The sequence below is a fragment of the Lissotriton helveticus genome, chromosome 11 (assembly GCF_964261635.1).
Source record: "Lissotriton helveticus chromosome 11, aLisHel1.1, whole genome shotgun sequence".
Classification (NCBI taxonomy): Eukaryota; Metazoa; Chordata; class Amphibia; order Caudata; family Salamandridae; genus Lissotriton; species Lissotriton helveticus.
Window position 1 is genome coordinate 200,719,635 of NC_136072.1, and position 24,770 is coordinate 200,744,404.

Genomic DNA, 24,770 nt, shown 5'->3' on the forward strand with positions numbered 1-24,770 from the left:
CAACTAACTATATATGGAATTTCAATGGTTTTGTGTGAGTAAAATAAGGTTTTTTAAATGCTAATTCCTAACTATATATGGTCTATAACCTATGGTTTTTTCAGTGAATTTTCAAGGTTTTGTAAATGCTAATTCCTAACTATATATGGTCTATAACCTATGGTTTTTTCAGTGAATATATATATACATGAAAATTGTATCTATTTTCAGTGTTTAGAATTTTAGATAATTCATTATTCTTGCTCCAAGGTATCAAACTTAAAGTGGCAACCATGTCATTAGAGCATCCATTAGCAGACTCTCTATATCTTAAAATGAAGGTTGTTTCTTTTCATGTTTTCTTGCAGGTAATGTTATGCTACTACGTGTGCTTCCTTCTGTGTATGAGAGACAGCCACAGCCAATCAATGAGCACATAACACATTTAGTGGCCTGGATGTCCCAGCTCGAGCCGACAGAGCAGCACCACCTTCTAAGACTCATACAAACTGTTGCACAGAAAAGGGAACCTGGGGTAAGTTTTTTGTACCTTAATCAGGCACCTAGTGTTTCACAAAGGGTTTAATTTGCACAATAAAAGAGAACATCTAAGTGAGTAAACAAGTCTACATGTCGTACAGTCTTTTTAATTTACATAACCTAATCATTTTCCGGTACAGGTTATTAGACATTTTACTGGAAACTCCTGAAACCTCGAGGCAGCATTAGCTGTCTGTTGTTGAAGCTTTCCGTTCTTTCTTCTTCTTTTTCTTTTGCTAGATTAGTGATAATCTGCTCAACTGTAAAATTGAGTATGAATTATCAAACAAAAGGGTTCTTAAACAAATGTTTTGGCAATCAGTTCTTGTTCTAGATACAATTATACAGATTGAATGGTGAATGAGATAATGTCTGTTATTGAGGTTATAATGCTAAATTAGACTCATAGAGATTGTACTCATTTGTATTTATTTGGAAGTGAATGATTTACATACATTAGATGACTGTTAAAGGGATAAATGTTGCAAAACATGTGTTGGCCTTTTTTTGTTATTAATATTTCGGACTAAATAAAAAAATTTCTCTACTGTGAAAAATGAATGGTGTTCCTCGCTTGTTTGTTTTCTTCAATAATTTGAAACATTATCAAACCTGGCAAGCTGGTAGATTTTTTTGACGGGGGACCACATGGCCATCTAAAGGTTTGAGTTTGCCTTAACATAATTTCCTGGTATCTTCATTTGTATCACAAGTGGTCTACATAACTAGTGCATGGTGAGTACTTCACTTGCCCTGTTTAGTATTGCGAAACCAGTGTGTGGTAATGGCTTTGTTTTCTCCAAGCCCATTGTGTATTGAGGAGACACTGAGGCACGGCACAATTTTGTGTCCAGCACTTTTAGAGGCCAGAGGAGTGGTGTGTTTATTTGCCTTAGTCAAGCCATCCAGGACCACCCGCGACTCGAACTGCTCAGGTGAGGAGCACTGAGCCTGTGAGTCACCAGAAATTATGGCACCTTTCCTTTTTTTCTAAACTCAGTCATTGCCGTACAAGAGAGCCACCGCAGCATCTCTCGGCGAGGCTCCCTTGGAAAACCCATCGCCTGGACAATGTGTGAGACACCAATGACACGGAAGCTCTTGCCGACGGCTCTGCCCCATTCCATAGATCAGGAAGTACTGCTCGCCCGAGGCAGATCAGTGTGCTAGGCTGACTCATGGTGCCAGGGCATGACAGTGCGAGCCGAGAAGAGGTCCCCGATGTGGTTCTCACTCTGGTGGCATGGAGCAGAAGCCACTAAAGGTACTGGGCTGTAACACTTGAACCCCGCGGCAGCTACATTCAGGAGTGGCTTGGTCATTTTTAATGCTCATTTATCTCGGCAGCTGCACCACGCGTCAACACAAAGTACTTTGGTGCCTCACAAGCCTAGACAAAAACAGCCGCAGGGAAGTTAATGCATTGGTTCTTTACTCCAGGGGAAGGTGATGTGTTGGTTCCTTACTGCCATGCGGGGGAGGTGATGCGTCGGTTCCTTACTAAAGGGGAGGTGATGCGTTGGTTTCTTACTGTGAGGAGAGGTTATGTATTGGTTTCTCACTGCGGCCCTGGCGTTCTTGTAGACTTGGCGCCCCAGTGCAATGCATGAGGATTGGGGATGTGTCGTTCTTGATACAGGGCTGCGGCAACAGCACTGCGTTGGTCTCTCCAGGAGCGGTCCCACAATGCTTTGGAACTTGCAGTCGCACAGCAGGGCCTGCGTCTGAATCGGTGTGGTGATCTCTGACTTCAGAGATCGGTGCACAGGGTTTGGTGTGCGGTGATTTCTCCAGCCGCGGGCAGGTGCTGCGTTGGTTTCTTCAGCTGCACGATGGCGATGTGGGGAAAGAGGTGCATATGTGTCACAGTTCACATAGTTGCATCTCTGTTCCAGGTCCCAAAAGCAGGAACAACCTCCAGAGGCCCAACTCAGCAACAGACACTTTGTGGCAGGTCAGTACTCCCAGCAAGGAATTTCAGGAGAGCTGGTGGTGAAATCTTTGTGTCCCTAAGACTTCAGAACTGAAAGCAAGCTCTACTTCAAGCCTGTGGAGATCTTCTTCAAGCAGGAGACAGCACACAGCAAAGTCTTTATCCTCTCCCTAGCAGAAGCAGCCACTGTAGGCCAACTCCAGACAGCAAACAGCAACGGGGCAGTACTTTTCCTTTGGCTTTACCAGCTTTTCTCCTTGGAAGAGGTTCCTCTTGAGTCCAGAAGTATTCTAAAGTTGTGGGGTCTGGGCCCCAATACTTATATTCCATTTCTGTTTGTTCTCTTGTGGCAAAAAGGCTCTGTGCTCAATCAAAACCAGTTATGTTCTGACTGGTCCAGCTTCCTGGCAGGAAGTGGAGACAGCATTGTGTAAGGCAGACCAGGTATGTTCAGGTGCTAGGAAAGCTCCTCCCCTACACTAAATGCAGCCCAGATCTATTCAACCCAGCCCTGACTCGTCCAGGAAAGGCAGGATACACCTTACACCCCCCCCAGTGGCTGTTTAAAGTTAATGCACATCCCCAGCCCCTTTCACTCCAAAGCCAGACAGCCAATTCACAAACCAGCAGAGGCACATAGGGTGGCTAAGCAAGAAAATTCCCACTTTCTAAAAGGGGTATTTTCAAACACAGAATGTAAAAATCATCCTTACTAAAAGATACATCTTAACATTCTGAGTTCAGTCATACGCAACTTTACCTTCCTATCTTGTCCCAATGGGAAGTTATATTTATAAGATGTTATAAATAAACTCCCATTCTATCCTATGGGACAGATAGCCTTTCCATAGTGAAAAACAAATTACACTATAGTTCACTATCAGGACATGTCACACACACCACGACATGTCCTACCTTTCACATGCACTGCACCCTTCCCACAGGGGTACCAAGGGCCTACCTTGGGGGTGATTTACATGTAATAAAAGGGAATGTCAGGGTCTGGCAAGTGGGTGCACTTGCCAGGTTGACATGGCAGAACCAAAGTGGGCACAGACACTAGAGTGGAAAGTCTGAGAACCTTTTGCAATGCTGCTTGTGTGGGTGGTACAATCAGTGCTGAAGGCCCACTAGCAGCAGTTGACTTACAGGCCCTGGGCACACACAGTGCACTGTACTAGGGACTTAGTAGTAGGTCAAACAAGCCAATCATAGAAACATCAATCCATAATGACGATTTACACAGAGAGCATATGCACTTTGGCACTGATCCGCAGTGGCAAAGTGCCTAGAGTCATAAAACCAACAAAAACAGGGACAAAAACAGGAGGCCAGAAAGTGTGGGGATAAACCAGCTGAAAAAGTCAAGTCTAACAACTTTAAATGTGTTTATGGCCATTTCCTGTCAAAAAGTACAAATGAAAAATTATAATCTATACTTTGACGTTTTCTAGGATTTAGTGATAGCCCTGACAGTGAAAACAGCTTTTGGGGCCAAAGTCAGTGGAGGAACATGCCCATTTTAATTTTGCATATGTTTCACTTTTATTATTATTATTATCATTATTGTTATTGTTGTTATCATTATTATTATTATTATCATCGTCATCATCATCATCATTATTATTATTATTACTAATAATAATCGTTATTCAATTATGCATCATAATCATAAAAGAAAGGAACATACGCATAAAAACCACAGTAAAACATTAAAAAGCTTATTAAGCACAATAAAGTACAATTTATTCTGAAAAGATGATGAGTGAGCATTTAAGAACGTTATAAAATTACCTGCCCAGCCTAACATATACATCATTATTTACTAGGCACACATTATGTTATTCCAGTGTAAGGCACCTTTTAAATAACCATAACCGCCAACATCACCGCCTGATCAGGTAATAACTGTAAATGTAAAAAGGCAGGGCGAAATTGAGTAAAACCCCTTGTTTTTAAAAGTGGTAGTAAGTACCTTTTGCGTAAGAATTCCTAGTATTTACAAAATAAAACCAGATGTATTAAGGTCTAGGGTGACCTATCATCATAACGGCAAGTTTAAAGGGCATGGGGATATAACTGACCCGGAGGGAAACATATCATAGTACAAATCGTACCCAGACTAAATTTAGTAAGCAGTGTTCTGTCCCTGGGGTGTTTAACTACTATGAGATAAAGTTCAACACCATTGACGGATTTCAACAGCTGATAGGATCTGATTGAGTTTTTCTCCAACACCCAGGCTTCCCTCTCGTCTTTAACCTTATTTAGAATTCTTTCCTTGAAAACACCACGATCACCTTTTTTAAGGCAGTGTGGGCAGTAAAAATGTCCATACAACCTAGGGAACGGACAACGGATTTTATGTAATTTATCCATGGTATCTTATGACCATATATGCATTCAATGCAGTCTTCAATCACGTTCCTGTTGAACCACAGTATCTCGTCGACCCAGTAACAGTGGAGACAGTTTAAAATGATCCTCCACATAGTTCAAATACAGTTCCTGGTGGGTTGCAATCGAGGAACTTTTTGGACCCAGCTCCAGAAGTTCTCTATAGAAACGGTCCTCTTCAAGTTGGATCACCCTACAACTGTGGGACCCCAAAATGGCTGCACCGTATATCAGGACTGCGAGACAATTCATTCTGTAGATTTGCAACAGGGACAAAATGGGCTTATTACCCCCTGACAGGTAAAATCTAAACAGGGCGCAACAGCCTTGTGTGAATTTGGAGCAGTGACTGGAAATGCAAGAAAGCCAGTTGTTCTGTTCATTGAATGATACCCCCAGATAAGGAAAGGTGGAAACCATAGAAAGTTTTTGCCCTTTGATGTCAACAGGTCTTGTTCTAGCTTTCTTCCTCCCACAGACCATATAATGGGTCTTTGAGATGTTTGTATCTAGGTCCAGATCGTGCATGAACTTAACATACTTGTCAACCAGGAGTTTTAACCCATTGCCGGTTCGGGCCATCAATACGGCGTCGCCGGCATATAACAGGGTAGGCATGCTAACAGACTTTAACCTAGGCAGATCACCTCCATTTTCGCTCAAGCAGGTATTCGGGCTATTAATATATAATAGAAACAATATTGGTGCCATCACACATCCCTGCCGGACCCCTGTGGGAGGCTAAAAGATTCAGTTGTCTCCCCTCTGTATCGTATCTGACGCAGGCATTTACGTCTGCATGAAGAGCTCTAAGAAAATCGATCAACTGAGCTGGCAATCCCATTACCCCAAGAATGTCCCAAAGCTTAGACCTGTTCACCCTGTCAGAGGCTCTACTGAGGTCCATAAATGCAAGGAAGATGCACCCCTGCTTCGCCACAACGTAAGGTTATGGTTCAGGCATTGTTCCAATGTACCCATCCCTTCCATGAATCCATATTGGAAAGGACAGATAACATAATTTGCCATGGCCATTCGCTGTAGGACAATATGCCCAACCACCTTAACCACTGAGCTTACCAGGGAGATTGGCCTATAGCAGGTATGATCCAGCCTATTCCCCTTCTTAAACACTGGGACTATGATAGCAGATTTCCAGCTCAACGGTAGGCCTAACTGGGTCACGGTATGAAGGACATTAGTCAGAACTGAAGCCCGGAGGTGCGGTTCTGCCTTGCATAAATCCATGGGTATCCCATCTGGCCCAGTTGCTTTATTGGATGGGCTACCCATGATGGCATCATAGACCTCCTCATACTCAAACCTATTCTCCAGTGGGTACAAGTTATCAGTGTCTCCCTAGTGAGTGGGGAGATCTTTGTCCAGTATGTACACCTTGTGATAATGGGCAACCAAAGGGCTGGGAGGATAGAGGAGCCTATATCATCTTGCGCAGCCACATTGGGGTGCCTTCCATTAACCACCACCAAAAAGTCCCTAGAATCTCTAGAAGAGCAAATGGACATCAACCGTTTCCAAGATGCTTCTTTAAGTTCAGCCTTTCGCTTCCATAAGTATAATTTGTACTCCCCTCTAGCGTCCGTGATAATATCCTGGTTGCAGGGTTTAGTGTTGAGGACCTCACGTAAATAATAACCCACCGACCAGCAATCTTTGTCGAGCCAGCCCAGTTTTGCAACCCTGACTTTACTCGCCATATCCCTAATGATATTAGCTGTGGACTCGTTTAATTGGTAAAAAGCTTCCACAAATAAAGCAGGTGTTGTTTCCAGGGCTAACAGGGGCTCCATGATAATGGTGATATTAAGTCTACTACAGCTTTCATCACTTTAGTCATTGGGAGATTGCTTCACTCTACCCTCAACCCCCATCTTTCGTAGTTAAGCCAATCAGGCCTTGATCAGAGTTTATGTCAGAACCAACATTAACTCATAGTACTGTTTCTATTGGGTAGTGGTTGCTAAAATTAGTTTCATGTACCAGCCCTGGGCTGATATAACTATCAAGAGACCTAAAGATAAAAATATAATCAATAAAGGTCCCTTTACCCTAACCCACAAAAGTGGGCGATTCCCTAGACGGGCTAGGGCCCACAGGCATTACATTCCTTAAACTAGCTTGACCAAGCACCTTTGATAGTTTACTTCCACTCTGATCCGACCCTGAGTCGCTAGACACTAGGTCCTCTACCACAAAAGGGTTACTATTATTGGGATTTTGTCCTGGCGTAGCATTAAAATCCTCATCAATTATAATGTTAAAAATGTAAAATAGGCATATGATGTGATCTCTAGGAGTGACACTACTTTAAAGAGCGCATCGATCGGGCACCCAGGGTCGCTTATAGAGGACTTATAAAAAATTCACTAAGAGAGAAGCACCCAAAGGATCTCAATTCCCCTATGTTTTAGTGAAATTGGAAATACCTTTAAGTTAGCAGAGAATCGGACTAAGCTAATTAGTCCCCCTTGTAGCGTATGACCAGGGCAAGGAGTTGCTACCACACAAAAACTTTCATATCCATCCCAGCCAACCGGATCAAGATGCCCAAGTCTCCTTAAGCAAAATGACATCAAAATTAGAAATAAAGTTCTGCCATTCGAGGTTCAGCAGCTTATCCCTGATATCTGCTATGGTCCAGCTTATAATTTTCAGGGAACACCCGGGAACACTTACAGACTCAGCAGGAACATTACTTGGATAACCAATGTCTGTCGTGGGGGGGACTAACACTAGATGTACAAGGGGAAATATCCTGAAGTCAATCATTGTGTTCCAAGGCACAGATGTGATCAAATCTATTACTCACAGGAATAGCTATTTGCTCATCGGAGATAGCTGATTGCCTAAAAGTGTGATGGTTCATGCTAACCCCTTTAGGGGGATGGGGCTGTCAGCAACTGTAGAAAAAGCCAAGCGGGAGGATGTTAATATGTGCTTCCTTGATGGACAGTATGATTGAGCTAGAAAGTAAACGCTTGGCCAGAGCAGGTGACCTACAGTTGATAACAATACAATCCCCTTCCCCTGGGATTTAGGCATAGTACCAAGCCACCCCACTGTGACCAGGAGGCGGAGGGAGGTCCCCTTTCCCCGACACCCCCTCGATGTCTATTACCCTCTTTGTCTCCAATGCAGCGACCAGAGGACTGGAAGAGAGAGACTCCATGGGCTCCTACCGACCCACGAGAAGAGGAAGGGCACTGTTTCTTTAACTGGGCGGAGTTCGAGCCCGGAAGCGCCCCCTGGCCAGCTGGAGCAGCGGAAGTAAATGCCGGCTCGCCCGAGACTCGAGTGTGTTCATCACCCGGAGGAGAAGAGGTCGGGTGGACCGAAGGCGGGGTGTGCAGCGTGGAGAAGATCGAGGAGGCGAACAGCGAGAGACCGAAGGGGACACGGCAGCAGAGACGAGACTACCGACGGGAGAGCCAGGAGGCCAACGACAAGGCGTTTCGCCCAGCCACACTTCAAGGGAAGTGTGGCTCAGCCAGGTACGTGATCGTATCGTGGGCTGGGCGGGCAGAAGAGGTCTTAAACCTCCGTAGAGCACCCGACAGAGTTATCCCTGCACAGATCCCCTTCCCTCATTCACCACCGGCACAACGTAGTTGTTTGATGCACGCGTGTTAACCTCACTCCCTTTCCCTTATCACGCTCATAACCCGAGTGCTTGTCTAAAGCGTGTTTCTTTTCTTTTGTTGGTACCCGAGACCCGACCACCACGACGGACGCGAGAGGGACTACGACTCCCAGAAGTCCACGGGAGGGAGGAAGACCAGGCGTTGACCAGAGGAAGGAGAGGAGTTCGCCAGCGCGCCGAGACACAGAACCCCCCTACCGTACTATAGAAACGGGACACGGCGAAAGCGATTGTTAAAAACAATAAAGCCAGGGTTACCAAAACCACAAGCCTACGTGTATTCATCCATCCCGCCACAAGTGGTGGAGAATTCGGGCAGCCCAATAGCCATCCGTCAACCCAGGATGGAGGAACTTCTACAAACATTGGTGAAAGGACAGGAGCAGTTAGGCTGGGTAGTGGAACAACAACTGACCACTGCCCAGGCGGATCGAGAGACATTTAAGAACACCGTAGCCACCCAGATCGAGGGACTGCAGAAGATAATAGGGGACCCCAGCAACCCCTTCTATAGGGAACCCAGACCAGCTAATCCTATGCCGTCAGGAATCTCCCTCCAGAAATATATCCCTGGAGAAGACCCCGATGCATTCCTAACAAATTTCGAGGGAGTGGGTATGGCCTGTGGGTGGCCTGTGGAGAAATGGCCCTTCTTCCTTGCACCCCTACTGACTCATGAAGCCCAGGCAGCATACCAGGTGGCCAATGCCTCTGGCCAAACCCCCTACCCCCAAATCAAAACCATTATCCTGGATCACCTGGGTCTCGATAGTGAAGCCTACAGGGTGCGCTTCAGGAAGGAAAGGGGAACATCAGCTAACAATCCGAAAACCCTGTATTTCAGACTAAAAATGGCCGCTGACAAATGGCTTACACCACAGACCAGCAGCAAAGAAGAAATAATGGACAAAATCTACCTTGAGCAATACCTGGAGGCACTACCATACAGAACCCAGAAATGGCTCATACAACATTCTAATCTAACAACGCTGCAGGCCATGGAAATGGCGACTACCTTTTCCAGGGCCCAACCGAGACTACTTCCTATGGAGCAAGAAAAACCGACCCGTCCCCCACCTCGTTACGAAAAGAAAACACACCAAGTGATACCAAGCTTCCAAGGGCCGCAGTGTTTTGAATGTGGGTCGTGGGGCCACATAGCCCATATGTGTCCCCAGAAGAAAGCCACCGAAGAGCCGATGGAAGTCGGCTACCTGCCGAAACCAATCCTGTACACAGCCGAGCTAGGCGGGGATTTTTATGTAAGTGTGCGGGTAAACGGGATAAAAGCAAAAGCCCTCCTAGATTCGGGCTGCAAGCAGTCAGTAGTGCAGGGGCACTTGGTACAGAACGATCAGGTTCTCCCCGAGACCATAGTGCATATTAAATGTGTCCATGGGGATGTCAAGGGGTACCCTGTTGCATTTATACCCCTGCAGATGACGGAAGGGAAGACCATGGTAGTCAAGGTAGGAGTACTAGAGACCTTACCCGAGAAGATCATAATAGGGACGGACAATCCCCAATTCCTAGAAACATTCGCCCAGACCCTCAAACAAGAAAAACCCTTTTCCCCTAGGACCAATCCCGCCCTAGTCACTGCAGACCCCTGGGTCACGGATCGAAGTTTTAAGTTCGCTCAGGCCAACAACGCCAGTCTGTATAACGCCTGGGAACAGGCCCATCAAGCCCAGGACGATCCCCATCCCCGTTATCCCCGGTTCCTGATCGAAAACGACCTACTGTATAGACAGGGTAACCCCACAGGTGTCCCGCAATTACTGGTCCCTTCTGACTTCAGGGAGCAGATCATGTACTACTCACACACACACCTCTTAGCAGGACACTCAGGGGCCGAAAAGACAACTCAGAACGTGCTCCGTTATTTCTACTGGCCAGGAGTGTATCAAGACATAAAGAAACACTGCCAAGCGTGTAACATTTGCCCGAGGAAGAACACCACCCGTCCAGCACCAGTGCCCTTGCAGCCATTATCGATAATAGGGGTACCGTTCGAGAGAGTAGCTATGGACCTAATTGGCCCTCTACCGAAAATGAAGAGGGGCAACATGTACGCATTGGTGATCGTGGACTATGCGATGAGATTTCCGGAAGCTTTTCCCCTCTGAGCCCCAACCACCAAAGCCATAGCAGACAAGTTCCTTGAGCTGTTTTCCAGAGTTGGATTTACGAAGGAGGTGATCACAGACCAAGGAACGCCTTTTATGTCAAAACGTATGCGGGAAGTGTGTGCCCTCCTGAACCTCCACCAGATCCGGACCTCGGTGTATCACCCCCAAACGGACGGACTGGTGGAACGCTACAAAGGTACCCTCAAGGCCACGATGAAGAAGATGCTGACCGTCAACGGAACTGAGTGGGACCGGATACTCCCTTTGGCACTGTACGTGATAAGAGGAAAAAGATAAAGCAGTCTCGGCTGCTCGTCGTTCGAAATGTTATATGGTCGGCAGCCCCGAAGTTTACTGGAAATGACAAAAGAAGTATGGGAGACAGAGCAACAAGGCGACTCCAGAAGTCTCCTTGAATACAGCCAAACATTGAAAAACACCTTGGGAAAAATCAGGGAGCTTTCCTATTCACAACTGGAGAGAAACCAAGCGAAACAGAAGACCTGTTATGACAAGGGTAAAAAGTGGAGACAATTGGCAGTGAATGATTGGGCTCTTATTCTGCACCCCTCAACAACACAAAAAATTCCAGACGGAGTGGCAAGGGCCCCACCGAGTGATCAAGACCATCGGGAAAACAACATACAAGTTGCAGATGTTCCCCAGGAAGACACAAATATATCACATAAACATGTTAAAGAAATGGATCGGGCCTCCACCCAGCGCCCATAACCTCACCTTACCCACAAGGTCCAGCACCGAATCCACAATGGACAACCTTGTCATTAACGAAGGGCTACGAAGCACCCAGCAAGAGGCCCTATCGACGACCCTCCGTCCCTTTGCGCCGGTGTTTTCGGACCTCCCCAGGAAGACAACATGTATCGAACACCGCATTGACACCCCGAACGGAACAGTCATCAAACAACGACCCTATCGGATACCAGCGGCACGAAGATCGGCCATACAAAAAGAGGTACAAGAAATGCTACGCTTAGGCGTGATCCGACCCTCCAGAAGCGAATGGTCGTCGCCGATCGTCAAGGTGCCCAAACCCGACGGCAGCATACGTTTTTGTATGGACTTTGGCGCCCTGAATGCGGTGTCCTCATTCGATGCGTACCCGATACCACGTATCGATGAATTTATTGAAAAGTTGGGACAAGCCCAATACATCAGTACCATCGACCTGACCAAGGGATATTGGCAGGTGCCACTCAAAGAGGAGGACAGAAAGAAGACGGCATTCGCAACTCCCGACGGGTTATATGAATTCAACGTATTACCCTTCGGACTGCACGGTGCCCCGGCAACATTTCAAAGGCTGATGAACGAAGTGTTACGGGAACACCAAGCCTTTAGTTCGGCTTACCTAGACGACATCATCATTTTTAGCTCGTCCTGGAAAGAACACCTTCAGCACCTGACCACTATCCTGACGCAACTACAGGAAGCCGGCCTTCACATCAACGCCAAAAAGTCCCGAATAGGCTTCCAAAAAGTGAAATACTTGGGTTACTTGTTGGGACACGGACTGATCGAACCTCATATTGAGAAGATTAGGGCCATCGCAGACACCCCCTTCCCACATAACAAAAAAGAGATGAGGGCCTTCCTGGGTTTGATAGGATACTATCGTAGGTTCATACCCTCCTTTTCCGACCTAGCAAGCCCCCTCACCGACACATTAAAAAAAGACTACAGGCCTGTCGGATTCCGAGAACCCACACCAGAAATGTGGAAGGCGTGCAATGCCCTCAAGAGGACCATCACCACCGGTCCGGTGCTGACTTCTCCTGACTTTTCACGCCCCTTCATTGTGCACACGGATGCTTCTGACTATGGGGTGGGGGCTGTCTTGTCACAAATGTCTAGTGAGGGTATCGAACATCCCATTCTGTACATCAGTCGGAAGTTGTTTCCAAGGGAGATCAAATATCCGGCGATCGAAAAAGAATGCCTGGCCATCAAATGGGCCGTGGATAAACTCCGGTATTGCTTAGAGGGGCATCCATTCACATTATACACGGACCACGATCCCTTAACATGGATGAGCCGCAACATCTCTAACAACCCTAGGGTGCTGCGGTGGTTTCTCTCCCTACAACCCTTCTCCTTTACGATCTGTCACCGTAGTGGCAGGGACAACGGGAGCGCGGACTTTCTCTCGCGTCACCCTCTCCCCGATCGGGAGAATCCAGGGGGGGTGGTGTGTGACCAGGAGGCGGAGGGAGGTCCCCTTTCCCTGATACCCCCTCGATGTCTATTACCCTCTTTGTCTCCAATGCAGCGACCAGAGGACTGGAAGAGAGAGACTCCATGGGCTCCTACCGACCCACGAGAAGAGGAAGGGCACTGTTTCTTTAACTGGGCGGAGTTCGAGCCGGAAGCGCCCCCTGGTCAGCTGGAGCAGCGGAAGTAAATGCCGGCTCGCCCGAGACTCGAGTGTGTTCATCACCCGGAGGAGAAGAGGTCGGGTGGACCGGAGGCAGAGGTGTGCAGCGTGGAGAAGATCGAGGAGGCGAACAGCGAGAGACCGAAGGGGACACGGCAGCAGAGACGAGACTACCGACGGGAGAGCCAGGTGGTCAACGACAAGGCGTTTCGCCTTCATGGGAAGTGTGGCTCACCTGGCTCACACTTCCCGCATACGTTTTGACATAAAAGGCGTTCCTTGGTCTGTGATCGTGATCGTATCGTGGGCTGGGCGGGCAGAAGAGGTCTTAAACCTCCGTAGAGCACCAGACAGCGTTATCCCTGCACAGATCCCCCTTCCCTCATTCACCACCGGCACAACGTAGTTGTTTGATGCACGCATGTTAACCTCACTCCCTTTCCCTTATCACGCTCATAACCCGAGTGCTTGTCTAAAGCGGGTTTCTTTCTTTCGTTGGTACCCGAGACCCGACGACCACAACGGACGCGAGAGGGACTACGACTCCCAGAAGTCCATGGGAGGGAGGAAGACCAGGCGTGGACCAGAGGAAGGAGAGGAGTTCGCCAGCGCGCCGAGACACAGAACCCCCCCTACCGTACTATAGAAACGGGACACGGCGAAAGCAATTGTTAAAAACAATAAAGCCAGGGTTACCAAAACCACAAGCCTACGTGTATTCATCCATCCCGCCACACCCACCCTTCTGACAAACAAAATATCGTCATAGTCCTTACAGTCAAAATGTGCGTTCTTTGTCAACCAATGACAAACTTTGTTTTTGAGTTGGCTGGTGGTTTCTATTATGTTAGCGCTAATACTTAGCATCCCTGTCAAAATAGGGACATAGGGATAACAATCCTGAGGTAAATTTAGTCAAAGAAGCCTTGCGTCCGGCTTGGCTTTCCACTCCACCTGTTCCCTCAGGACTGGTTGTTCCAAACATGGCCTGCGGGACATGTCCACTTCTGGAAGATTCCTTACTGCAGACAAAGCCAGGGAAACCAAGGGCTGGAAGAGCAGCTGGGTTGAATTAGAGACGCAGATATCAGCTCCTTCCATGGCTTGGCCTTTGGAGAAAGTATCTGCCCCATGGGTATTGAACGAATCAGGCCCCAAAATCCTTCCACCCAAAAGATAAATTGAGTACATCGCTTCTTTAAGTGGATCAAACCGTCCAGTTTGGTTATGGCTGACTCCAGGGCGAATAATCTTTCCACCAAGGGGGCGATGCCTAACTGGATCGCGTCCTTAAGTTTGCCAATCATATCAGACCAGTCCATAGTAGCAGGATTCACTGAGCCCAGACAATTAGTGTTAGGCCAGTTTATAGATGAAATTGACAGTCCTTCTGTACCTTTCTCGTTAGGTGGTTGTTTGGTTTGCCTCTTCCTTTTAGGTAGGGGTGAGCAGATGCTTTTGTTAGGAGTCTCCATTGCAGGGTTGTCAGACAAATGATGTGAAATAAAAATTACCTTGGAACTAATATCACTGACAATCACCATTAATCTTCCGCACTTAACATTCCATCCATTCCCAGTGCCAAAACAGGAGACCCCCACAGTTATAAGTACAAACACATCATGATTGACACTCCCGGTTACAAGAAAATGTTCAGATTTATTTATCACTTGATATCAAAGGTAAAAACACAATACTAATCAAAAATTAATCACATTAACATTCCCAAAACAGTTAAAAAAATATTAAAAAACATCACAAAAGAGTCATTATTAGGTGATTCATTTCGAAATCATCTCAGACAATTAATTTCTTAGAATTTATTTAAAAAGTCAGGCTAATATCAGTAAATCCTAGCACAATAGTCGCTTGAATTTAATTAAAACAGTAGAGTCAACGCGCTTCGGTGTGCTGACCAGTATGCACCACCTTTCACAAGACAAGGGTAGATGATTGTCTTTTTTTCACAACATTAAAAGTTCAACTGACGGGATGCGCACCCGTCGGAGCAGCAGCTGGATGACGTGAGGTTTCTCTCTAAGGAAGAAAATCTCCAGATTAAGAAATAATAAGTGGTGATGAAATAGTAGCACACCAGCAGAACCATACCCTGGCGACATTGGGCCATGGGATCCATCTATATCCTTACTGGCGAGCCAGGCTTGGCTCCAGTTTTAGGTTGCAATACACAGTCCTGATGAAGACTCGCAGCTAAGGCTTGAATTCCTGTTTGCATAGTCGAGTCGAAACGTCGACGCTCCTCACTTGATCAAGACCTGCATTGTATGCACATTGAATTTTACAGAATTACACGTACATCATTGATGGACAGGCTTGAATTTACTGGGCTTCATTACCAGCATCTGTAAATAACGAATTTAATACCTTTACTTTGTGATTCACCCCTTCACTAGCCAACTCCTCCACTTTCCTATTCTTTCTCCCTCTCCCTTTTGCGCGCAACCTATGTTGATGGTTATAAACAATCCTGATTTGGGCTCAAAATAAACAAATCGTATTAAGTATACTCAGTTTTTGCGCTTGTGTTGATGTGTGGTTTATTGAATTTTTATTGAATTCATATGCATAAATATGGTTATTGTGCATGTAGAAATTTCTCCCCTTGTTTCAGGTTATTGATTAACCGTGTTGTAATGGTATACACAACGTAAATTCGCAAATAATTCTTGAAGTGTTGGTCACGGACCATTGTTTTCATTCCCGCATTGCGCCCAGGTCCGTCCTGACTTTAAGGGCTACCCCATTATCTATAATGGCTAACTTTCAGATTCGACATCAATGTTAAAGCTCGCTGCTGGTTGTTGTTTGTGTGGGTTTACTCGACCTGCTGTGAGCATTACAAATCTCACAGTTGATAATCGTGAGTTCACATTTATACTCCAATTGTTTATATCCACTCCTATTCTTAAATAGACATGGAATCTCGCTGCTTCCAGCCAACACCAGTCAATGAGATACCGGCCAGACGGCACCTACTGTTACAATGAAAGCTCAAAATAGCATTTCTGCATCAATCCTAACACAATAAAGTACGGGATACCAACTTATCTGACAATCACATCATCATCTCATCCGGAGGACATTAACTTATAAGCCGCTCCCAATCCTCCTTTGAGTTCAAACCCTTTCTGACTGTGTTTAAAATGGATATATACCACTGTTCTCGATGTTTCTGTTTTACAGTGATATCACTACCACGTCTACTGCCAGTGATTTTTTGTTAGATGAATGAACCTCGGAGAAGACGCAGGTAAGACTGCTTATTCTGGGGCACTGAGAGTCCTAGAGAAGCAGACTGTGGAGCTTTCATGGCTACCCCCCCCCTAGTAAAGATCCAGATACCCCCGCCTCCATCGATAACCTGCCCTCGGCCAGGTCACTTTCAGTGGTAATAACCCCCACTGCTCTTGCTAGGAAGGAATCCAGGGTTGTACTATTTGTAAATGTAATGCTCTTCTCATGGGTGCCCGGAACTTTGCATTTCACCATTTTGCCAAAAACCACCTTAGCCTGGAGAGCAGAAAATCAACCTGGGTAGCTAAGGCCAAATTGTCCAGAGAGCAGATTGAAGGGATTGGTAAAAAGAGTAAAAAAAGCACCAACAAAAACTCACCCACCAAACCCTGAACCTCACGCTATCTCAGCTGCAAGAGGAAGGTCCCAACCCAGCCTCCTCCAGGCGATGACGGGCAAAGACGGGTCTGCTCTTGGCTTAGTCTTGGCCCCGGGGCGTCCCGCGCTGTGGAAGCCAAATAAGGCTTTTCAACCTGCGCCTCCTGGCGCAGTAGGCATGGACATGGATGGCGTTTCAAGCGGTTCCTGCAGCGAAGACGGTCTGGGCTTGTGGTCCGCTGCCTCAGCCCTCTGCACTGCGCTGCAAGTCAAAATATTGGCTTAACTTTTACATATTAGCCAACTCTCCTTGTGAGCAACAATATGTACTTAGAGGTGACTTTTTAATATTTAAAAGCAGGGTTTCCCACATGACAATTTTTTTTCCAGGTTTGACACCAGGTTTTTAGGCTGATGCATACAAGCTACACATGAAATCCCTGAGGCACTATTATACAGACCAACGCTGTGGATGGCATAATAGGTGCTGCAGTCCACTAGTGGCTATTAACATCCAGGCCCTGGGTGCATTTTCTATAACATATACTAGGGTCTTGTAGGGACGTTAAATAGGTCATTCAAGGATAAGCCAATTTAACCGTGTTTAAAGGGGGAGCAGAGCTATGATACTCTTGTTTAGAAGGACTAAAAACGCACAGTGATCTAAGTCCAACAAAAATAGGGTCCAGAAACAGGTGAAAAATCTGGAGTGACCAGGTAGAAAATATGGATTTGCTCCATTTGGTAATTACCATATTACTTGGAAATCTGATCATTATACAAACTACTGTTTGCACAGGGCTCAGAATTTTCTTCCAGCCTAGTTACTAGGGCCTTTGACAAGTTAACATGTGTTTATGTCTAAAGCAGCACATATCCCAAAAAACGTTGCTTATTTTGGCCACTTCCCATGCATCTCTATGGCACCCCTCTGCTTTTTTCAGGGCCTACTCAGATTAAGACTCCTGGAACCAAACTTGTCGAACATATAGTTAAAGGTACCCTGTTTGCTGCACCGGATCATAATATAGAAATTTCAGCACAGAAAAAGGACATGAGAAACACCTTAGACAGTGAGTAATTAGTGTTTCAAGTTTTCTTCATATCCAGCAACTGACTTCAGAACACTTCGTGGAGAGGGAACCTATTTCAGTGTCTGTCTGGCATCTTGACAAAGCTTGAGTGACAGAGTGTCACCGACTTACTTTCAATAGTGGGGCACCCGTGCATCAAAATTGCGAAAAGTAGATTTTTTTTCAAAAAAAGTTAGTTTTAGTTGAGACTATAATAATAAGCAAGTTCACATTTAGGCTGATGCGAACGGTATAAATACATGCAGGTAAATATGACTGCTCTAAATTGTCTTTGAGATCGCCCTATCAAAAGAATTAGGACTGGAAAATCCGATAAAAAGGCCTTTGCAGCTTTTTAAGGGAAGTTAATTTGGAGCTGAATTTAGAAAACTGCATTTGAAAGGACCGCGTAACTCTGTAGCGCCTCATCACAAAACGCCACTGTTGCATTGAAAGGGGCAGCCGTGCGATAACCTGTTTCCTGTATGTATTGCGAGAATGACGTAATCGGTGCGCAGATAGCCAGCTAGTCTAGACTGGAGGCGTATGAGGAAGGAGAGTGGGCCGAAGGGAAAAGGAGGGGTCGAGGGGCCTTCAAAGACAGAAAGACAGAGACTGCCCAACAGTCAGGGTGAAACCACTGGGGGTGGGGGTGGGGGGGGAGGGGGGGGGGTTGACGTTAAGGGCGTGACTTAAAAACACGTAAACTAGAAATCTGTGCTTGGACTTAGACCCATCCTCAGATCTAATTTGATCAACATGGCAGGGGCAGATATAGTTAGTAATCAATCGTAAATTGCTATTTAATGATGATTCTAATGCGAGTTCAGCCTGGAGCAGGGCACTGTGCCTTGGATAAAGAACATGTCTACAAGTGACTACACCTTGTGTTGGTTATTATTAGAGGAAAGTGTACTGTCCATTCTAAGTACTGTAAACATTTTCTAACATTTGATCCTTCTGAAGTGATGCATATGCAAACAATGCCATTGTTTAATGCATATTCACGCGTATTTGCATATCAATGAGTCGACCTCAAGTGACACTTATGAGTAATATCTAAAATAATTAGTAGTAAGCACTGCTTTGGAGAGGCATCTATTTTCAACAAATCATTTGCAGACCAGGCCTTAACAGAGAGACAGAATTTATTCTGGCAACGGTGATGCCGTCATGGTTAAGGAGACATCAAACAGTGGCTATAAATCTAGCTAAATGACTCATTTCGTTCAATGGACTTGCCCATTAGATGACATTAACTATTGTCAGCTGTTCCACTCTCTCTTTATGACTTGCATTAACACAAAGTCGCTAATTAAAGCAAGCATTGGCAATGTCAATCGTCTAGGCTTTTTAAACTAAGAAAGTGTTTATTTGTGTAGTGATCAGCAAAGTGTATGTCCGTTAGTGTTGATAGGTAAACAAGTGGCTGGAGGTGTGAGTGAGTAGATAGGGAAGTGAGTGAAGCTTAGCTGGGATGGCTGGGATACTTGTTAGATGAGTGAGTGGATATGTGAGGGATTTTTGGATGTATTTTTAGGTGGATGGATGGGTGGGTGGGTGAGCGGGTGTTTCAGTGAGTAAATAAATAAGTGTGGGTGGATGAGTTTATTGCTAAGTAAATCGATGGGGTGAGAGAGCAATGTAAAAAGTGGATGTAGTGTGTGGAATGAGTGAGTGAGTGATTGAGTGGAGGATGGTTGGATGAGTGGATGCATGGGTGAATGAGTGCATAGGTAAAATGGAATGGGTTGAGTCTGTAATTTAGTAACTGAATGCATTGAGCGAGTTATTTATTAGATTAATGGAGTGGCAGAGATGGAGTGGGCGATTGAATGGATCCAAAGGGAGACTGAGTGCGTACGCAATGCAGTCAGTGAGAGAATGTGTATATTTAGAAGTTAGAGGATGCTTGGGTAAGTAAATGAACTCAGTGAGTGAGTGGATGGGGTGAGAGAGGAAAGGGAAAACGTTTGGGGAGACAATGAAGACAAAGAGTTAGTTCTTAGGCACGAAAATATGCGTAAACTGCACAAAAATACCTTCTGCCCAGCAACTTGAAATACCTCTCAACATCACAACCTCCCCCATTATCCACCAAGCAACCACTATGGGTTACCTCCCTGTTAGCCCTCTCTCAGTCACTTACTTCTGCCACTACTCACGAAGGACCAGTTGTACAAACATTAGGAACAACGGTTTCCTAATTGCGATTTTCTCAGCATCACAATTAGGAAATCAGTATTCCTAATGTATGAAACTCTTTGAGTTTCATTTAGTGATTCCTTGGGGGTTGCAAATCAACTTACCTCATGAATATTAATGAGGAAGGTCACAGTTTATGACCCATTAGTCATCACAGTCATCACAGGGACGGGGGCCTACTGAGGTCAGCAGACCACCATGTCTGTGATTGCTTTTTAATAAAGCACTCCTTTTTTTAAAAAACTTGCCTTCTTTCCTTAAAAGAAAATTGGGTGCCTTTAAAAAGAAAAAAATGAAACCCTGAGGTTTTATTTTTTAAGAGGAGGAAGTGGTCCCACAGACCACTGCCTGCTCTAAAAAATTATTATTATTTATATTATCAAATGGGAAGGGGTCCTTTGGGAAACCCTTACCTTTGTGAATGGGTTCCCACCACTTTTAAACTGGTGGTAAAGTATTTCAGTTTTGTGACCAGAATTTGGTTTCCAAACACTAATACATACCATATCGATTCAGTATTTGGAAGGGACACCCTAAAAACGCCCATTCCAAATACCGAATCGCAAATGCAAAATGCAATTTGGTAACAAGCTTTCATGCTTTAGGATGTATCACATATTTGTTATTCTATAAAACCAAACACGGAAATAATTTTAATATAGTTCTTGTATACTGGATCAATATTAATCTCTCCTCAACCATTTTACTGAATTGACAGCCTGCTTGGAATAGACCAATATAATGAAAAGCAAGAACTCAGAACATTCATGTAGTTTGAGTCATTTAGGAGCAAGTCCTGGCAACAGTCAACTCAAATCTGAAGTTCTCTAACCACAAACCTATTCTCCACCACACTAAGCCACATTTTGCAGATCTCATTCTTTAAGTAATCACTCACATCACCAAGATGTTTCTAAATTTGTGTACTATGACAGAAGCACATCTGCATAAAGAAAACTTTAGTTATAACCCAGGCCACTTTCTTAACTCCTCTGTGAACACATTGTCATGCAGAATCTCTCCACCCTTTCCAATCATATACTTTATTCCACTAAACTGACTTACTAATTGTCAGTGGTCGCTATTCCTTTTCTTAACCAGTCTCATGTATTTACCGTTATAGACCTATACAGATTAAAACTAATGCATCTGTTTTTTCATTCTAAGAAATACACAAGCATTTTGTTATTGGTGACTCTGCAGCCTCCTCAGCTTACGTCACAAGATCACATATGTTTCCACTTGTCTAACCGTCTTATTCTTCGCTGATCCTTTTGAATACTACGGACTAAAGCAGCTTTTTTGTGTGGCGCTTCTACATGTTTGACTCCGTTTTTTGAGACACTGCAACAGCCTTTGCCGCACTTCCCTGCAGGCTGGGGTGGGACTACATCCTATTATCCAACATAGGGATTCTATCATGTATTATGTCTATATATATGTACCCATGTGTGTGCTGCTATTTTTATTTTTATTTGAAGTGTTTAGTCCTATGTGAAAAATGGTGCAAAAGGATCAGCGCTCCTTCTCTCAATTTGTGGGAAGGGCAATGTTTCAAAAAAATTGTAAAATACCCCTCACACACTGAAACTTGATCCAGTGTCATGCTTCATCACTGGGGTCTTCCCGCCCCTCTACGGGACGGTGCGTGCTACGACTTACGTAGATGCAGGAGCACTTTATTCAGTGATTGGTGAGTATGTGTAGTGCGTGGGATCGTGAAAAGAAAATGTGAGATGGTTAAAAATTCTCTGGCTAGTGGAACGAAAATACTTTATTTTCTTCCCTGGCTGAGAATAGTAAAAGTGGGGAGGTGTCGGTGGTGGACTACATCCCCCAGCTGTCACTTCTGTCTGGGAGGATGTTCTGCTTCTCCCCACAATGCTGCCTAGCACTTAAAAGTGACTTGTTTCAACTGTGGCGTAGGACACAGCAACAGACTTTGCCACGTTCCCCGCAGGCTGGGGTGGGATTACATACCCCTGCTCTCTCTGCTTCGTGGAAGGAGGTGCTGTTGCTGCCCATACCGCTGCCCTGGCACTTAAAAGAACCTTGTTTTTTCTGCCGTGCAGGACATGTGTTGGACGCACCAGGGCAAGGACTGGACCAAGAGTGGGCCCATCTGCGCCTGTCCATGTCCGACTGAGATTGAACCGGGACGCTCCTCTTGGGCCTGTGTTGTTTTTCACCTTATGTGATTATCAAACTTTGATTAGATAATGGGCAATAGGAAACTCGCTGCAGTTGCTGGTACTGTTGAATGCCCCCCGCAATGGTCCCAACATTATGATGCTGCTCACTTCTGCAGTGGGAGCTCTCACGGAAGAAATCTCCACAGTTGAGGTTGAGCTAGGGATTGGCCCACAAGTCTCAGAGAAGAATCCAATCCCCACCATACCTGAGGTAGTGAAAGGAGATGGGGCTGGAGCAGGTGCGCAGGTGTATGTCAATACCACCATCATAGGACGGGACATTCCTTGCCTTCTTCATTCGACACAGCCCCTGCTACTGATGGTTTTACTGGGGCCTCTAAACCAGCTAACGGTGGTGCCCTTGCAGACTGTCCCAGGACGACCTCCCTAAGTAAACCAAGAAAGAAAAGCCCTACGAATAGGCCTGGGATCAATTCAGGCTTACTCAAAAGGAAGGGAGAGAAAGAGGGAAAGATGGCTAGGCTATTCCTCCAAAAGTTATGGAGACCTGCAAATCCCTGAATCTAGGGATCAAGAACCTAGCCCTTGGATGACTGGTATTCACAACACTCGCTGGAGTTGGAATAGTTAAATGTCAGCGCTGTATAATTGAGATCTTCCTCCAGCTTCAACATCTTATGTGCTCATACTGGCCAATGCCATTGCACTGACGGCCAATGCCACAAAATGTTTTGGTAAACCTAAAAGCAAAGTGATGCACTGGATACATACTCAACTGGGTGACAGGCTACCTCTGTTCAAAGAAATTATTGTGGACACACGGTGCAGGGATTTACAGTTACTCCCATTTCCCTAGGGGAGCTTGTGCCCGACCACACCACAAGCTCCCATAGGGAATGTGCGCTCGCATCGTAATTGCAGTTTCGGACCGCTGACCCGAGGTCATGATCTGGCCCTATATGTGTAGGTTCAGCTATCAATTGGTGTGGGTCAGCGCAGCAACAGTCACATAATATTGTTTTCATATTATCAGTTTTCTGATTTTAGGTGCATTTCTGGAGTTTTTTAAACTCAGGTTAGGGTAGTCTCTGGTGCTAACATTGACTTTGAACTGCACTGCTCCAACACAGTTTAAATATTAAGGTGCCATTTTAGAACATTAATCATTTAAGTACAAATTAGCACTAAAATGGAATCAAAATCTGAAATGTAATGAACCTCTTTCAGAATTTGTTTTGTGAAGTAGTTTTCCGTTTTCTTACAGCATATTAGCCTTGTCTTGTCAAGTATACATTCTATTTCAGATTGATTTATTTTTATCTCATTACTTTGTATAACAGTGCAAAGGGCTCTATGTACTAAAGTGCAATGCTGCATGACTTGCTCAGATATTACAAATCAGTCTTGTGTTGATGATGTGAACGATTTATCCCATGCTAAATATTTGTTTTTTCATTTTCCCAGATTCTGAAAGAGTCAATTCCTTTTTTAATTGGTCAGTTGCGAGATCCAAACTATAATGACATCATAGTAAATATACTTGTTGAAATATCAAGCTATGAACCTTTAGCCCTGGCCAGTTCTCTTCCAGTACTCAAAGAAATTTGTGACACTTTCCAAAGCCTGATTGGACAGATGGCGACGATTTATGGCGCTGTTGGGCTTATTGATGAGGTATGTTAATTGTGTACACATTACTAGATTACTTTAACTAATGATCAAGCATACAGGTCAACATTGATTATGTTGTTATTAAGTATTTCTTCAACATTGCACTTGTCAACGGGCTGTTGCAAATGCCATCACTGCCCTCAAGGAAAGTGTTTGGTTTCTTATATCGTCCAAAATCGAAATTTACGTTACATCCTAGGGAAGCTTCTTGAAATGTATGACTACATTCACTCATTGCAGTATTACTAATGTAAAATATGAATTTAGCTGTAAATCATAGCTATTGTTGCTACAAGTGTTTCAGTGAATTCTCTGAAACTTATCTGTGGTTTATAGAACCTTTTAAAGTAATAAATTGTACTAATACAGCATTAATAAGCACAGTGAAATCGTACCCATAGGGGGAAACACACGTATGTCACAGACATTTGTTAGCACCTTCGATGCTCATGATGTGCTGAGCTCATCATGAGCTACGGCGCTCCGGTGCTCATGACGAGCTCAGCTCGTCATGGCCCGTGGAATGCTCAGGTGCGGGGAGAATTCCCCCGCTGTGCTGAGCGTTCCACGGGAGCCAATGCACCTGTGACGAGCTCAGCTCGTCATGAGCACCGTAGCGCCGTAGCTCATGACGAGCTGAGCTTGTCATGAGCATGGGGGCACTGTGCGCGCCCCCTCCCCCCAGCACAGCGGGGGACTAACCCCCGCAGCGAAGGGGTTAAAAACATGTAGCCTGGAAAGAGCATTCTGTTGTACATTCTTCTAAGGTAAATTTATCAACATTTTCCTTCATTGCTTCCTAAAGCACTCTGCTATGAAACAGGACCTGATAAAGTGATTTAGAGGCCATGTTAATATTCTGTTTGTCCTATCCCGGTCAATACTTTACCCAACCCCCAAATATCATGTAAAATTGCAGATGACCCTTTCATATTCTTATACATTATTGGATGCTACGAGAACACATTCGAACACCCTATTCTCCAATGATAGAACAA

General features: G+C 45.1%; 1 protein-coding gene across 1 annotated transcript in view; it reads left to right on the plus strand.

Annotated features, from left to right (window-relative positions):
• Window positions 1–24,770, plus strand: part of VEPH1 (ventricular zone expressed PH domain containing 1) — a 1,476,213-nt gene that overhangs the window by 312,445 nt on the left and 1,138,998 nt on the right. The window contains 2 exon segments of the mRNA XM_078667132.1: window positions 348–514; window positions 23,566–23,775. Of these exon segments, the coding sequence (XP_078523258.1) occupies window positions 348–514; window positions 23,566–23,775 (377 nt within the window).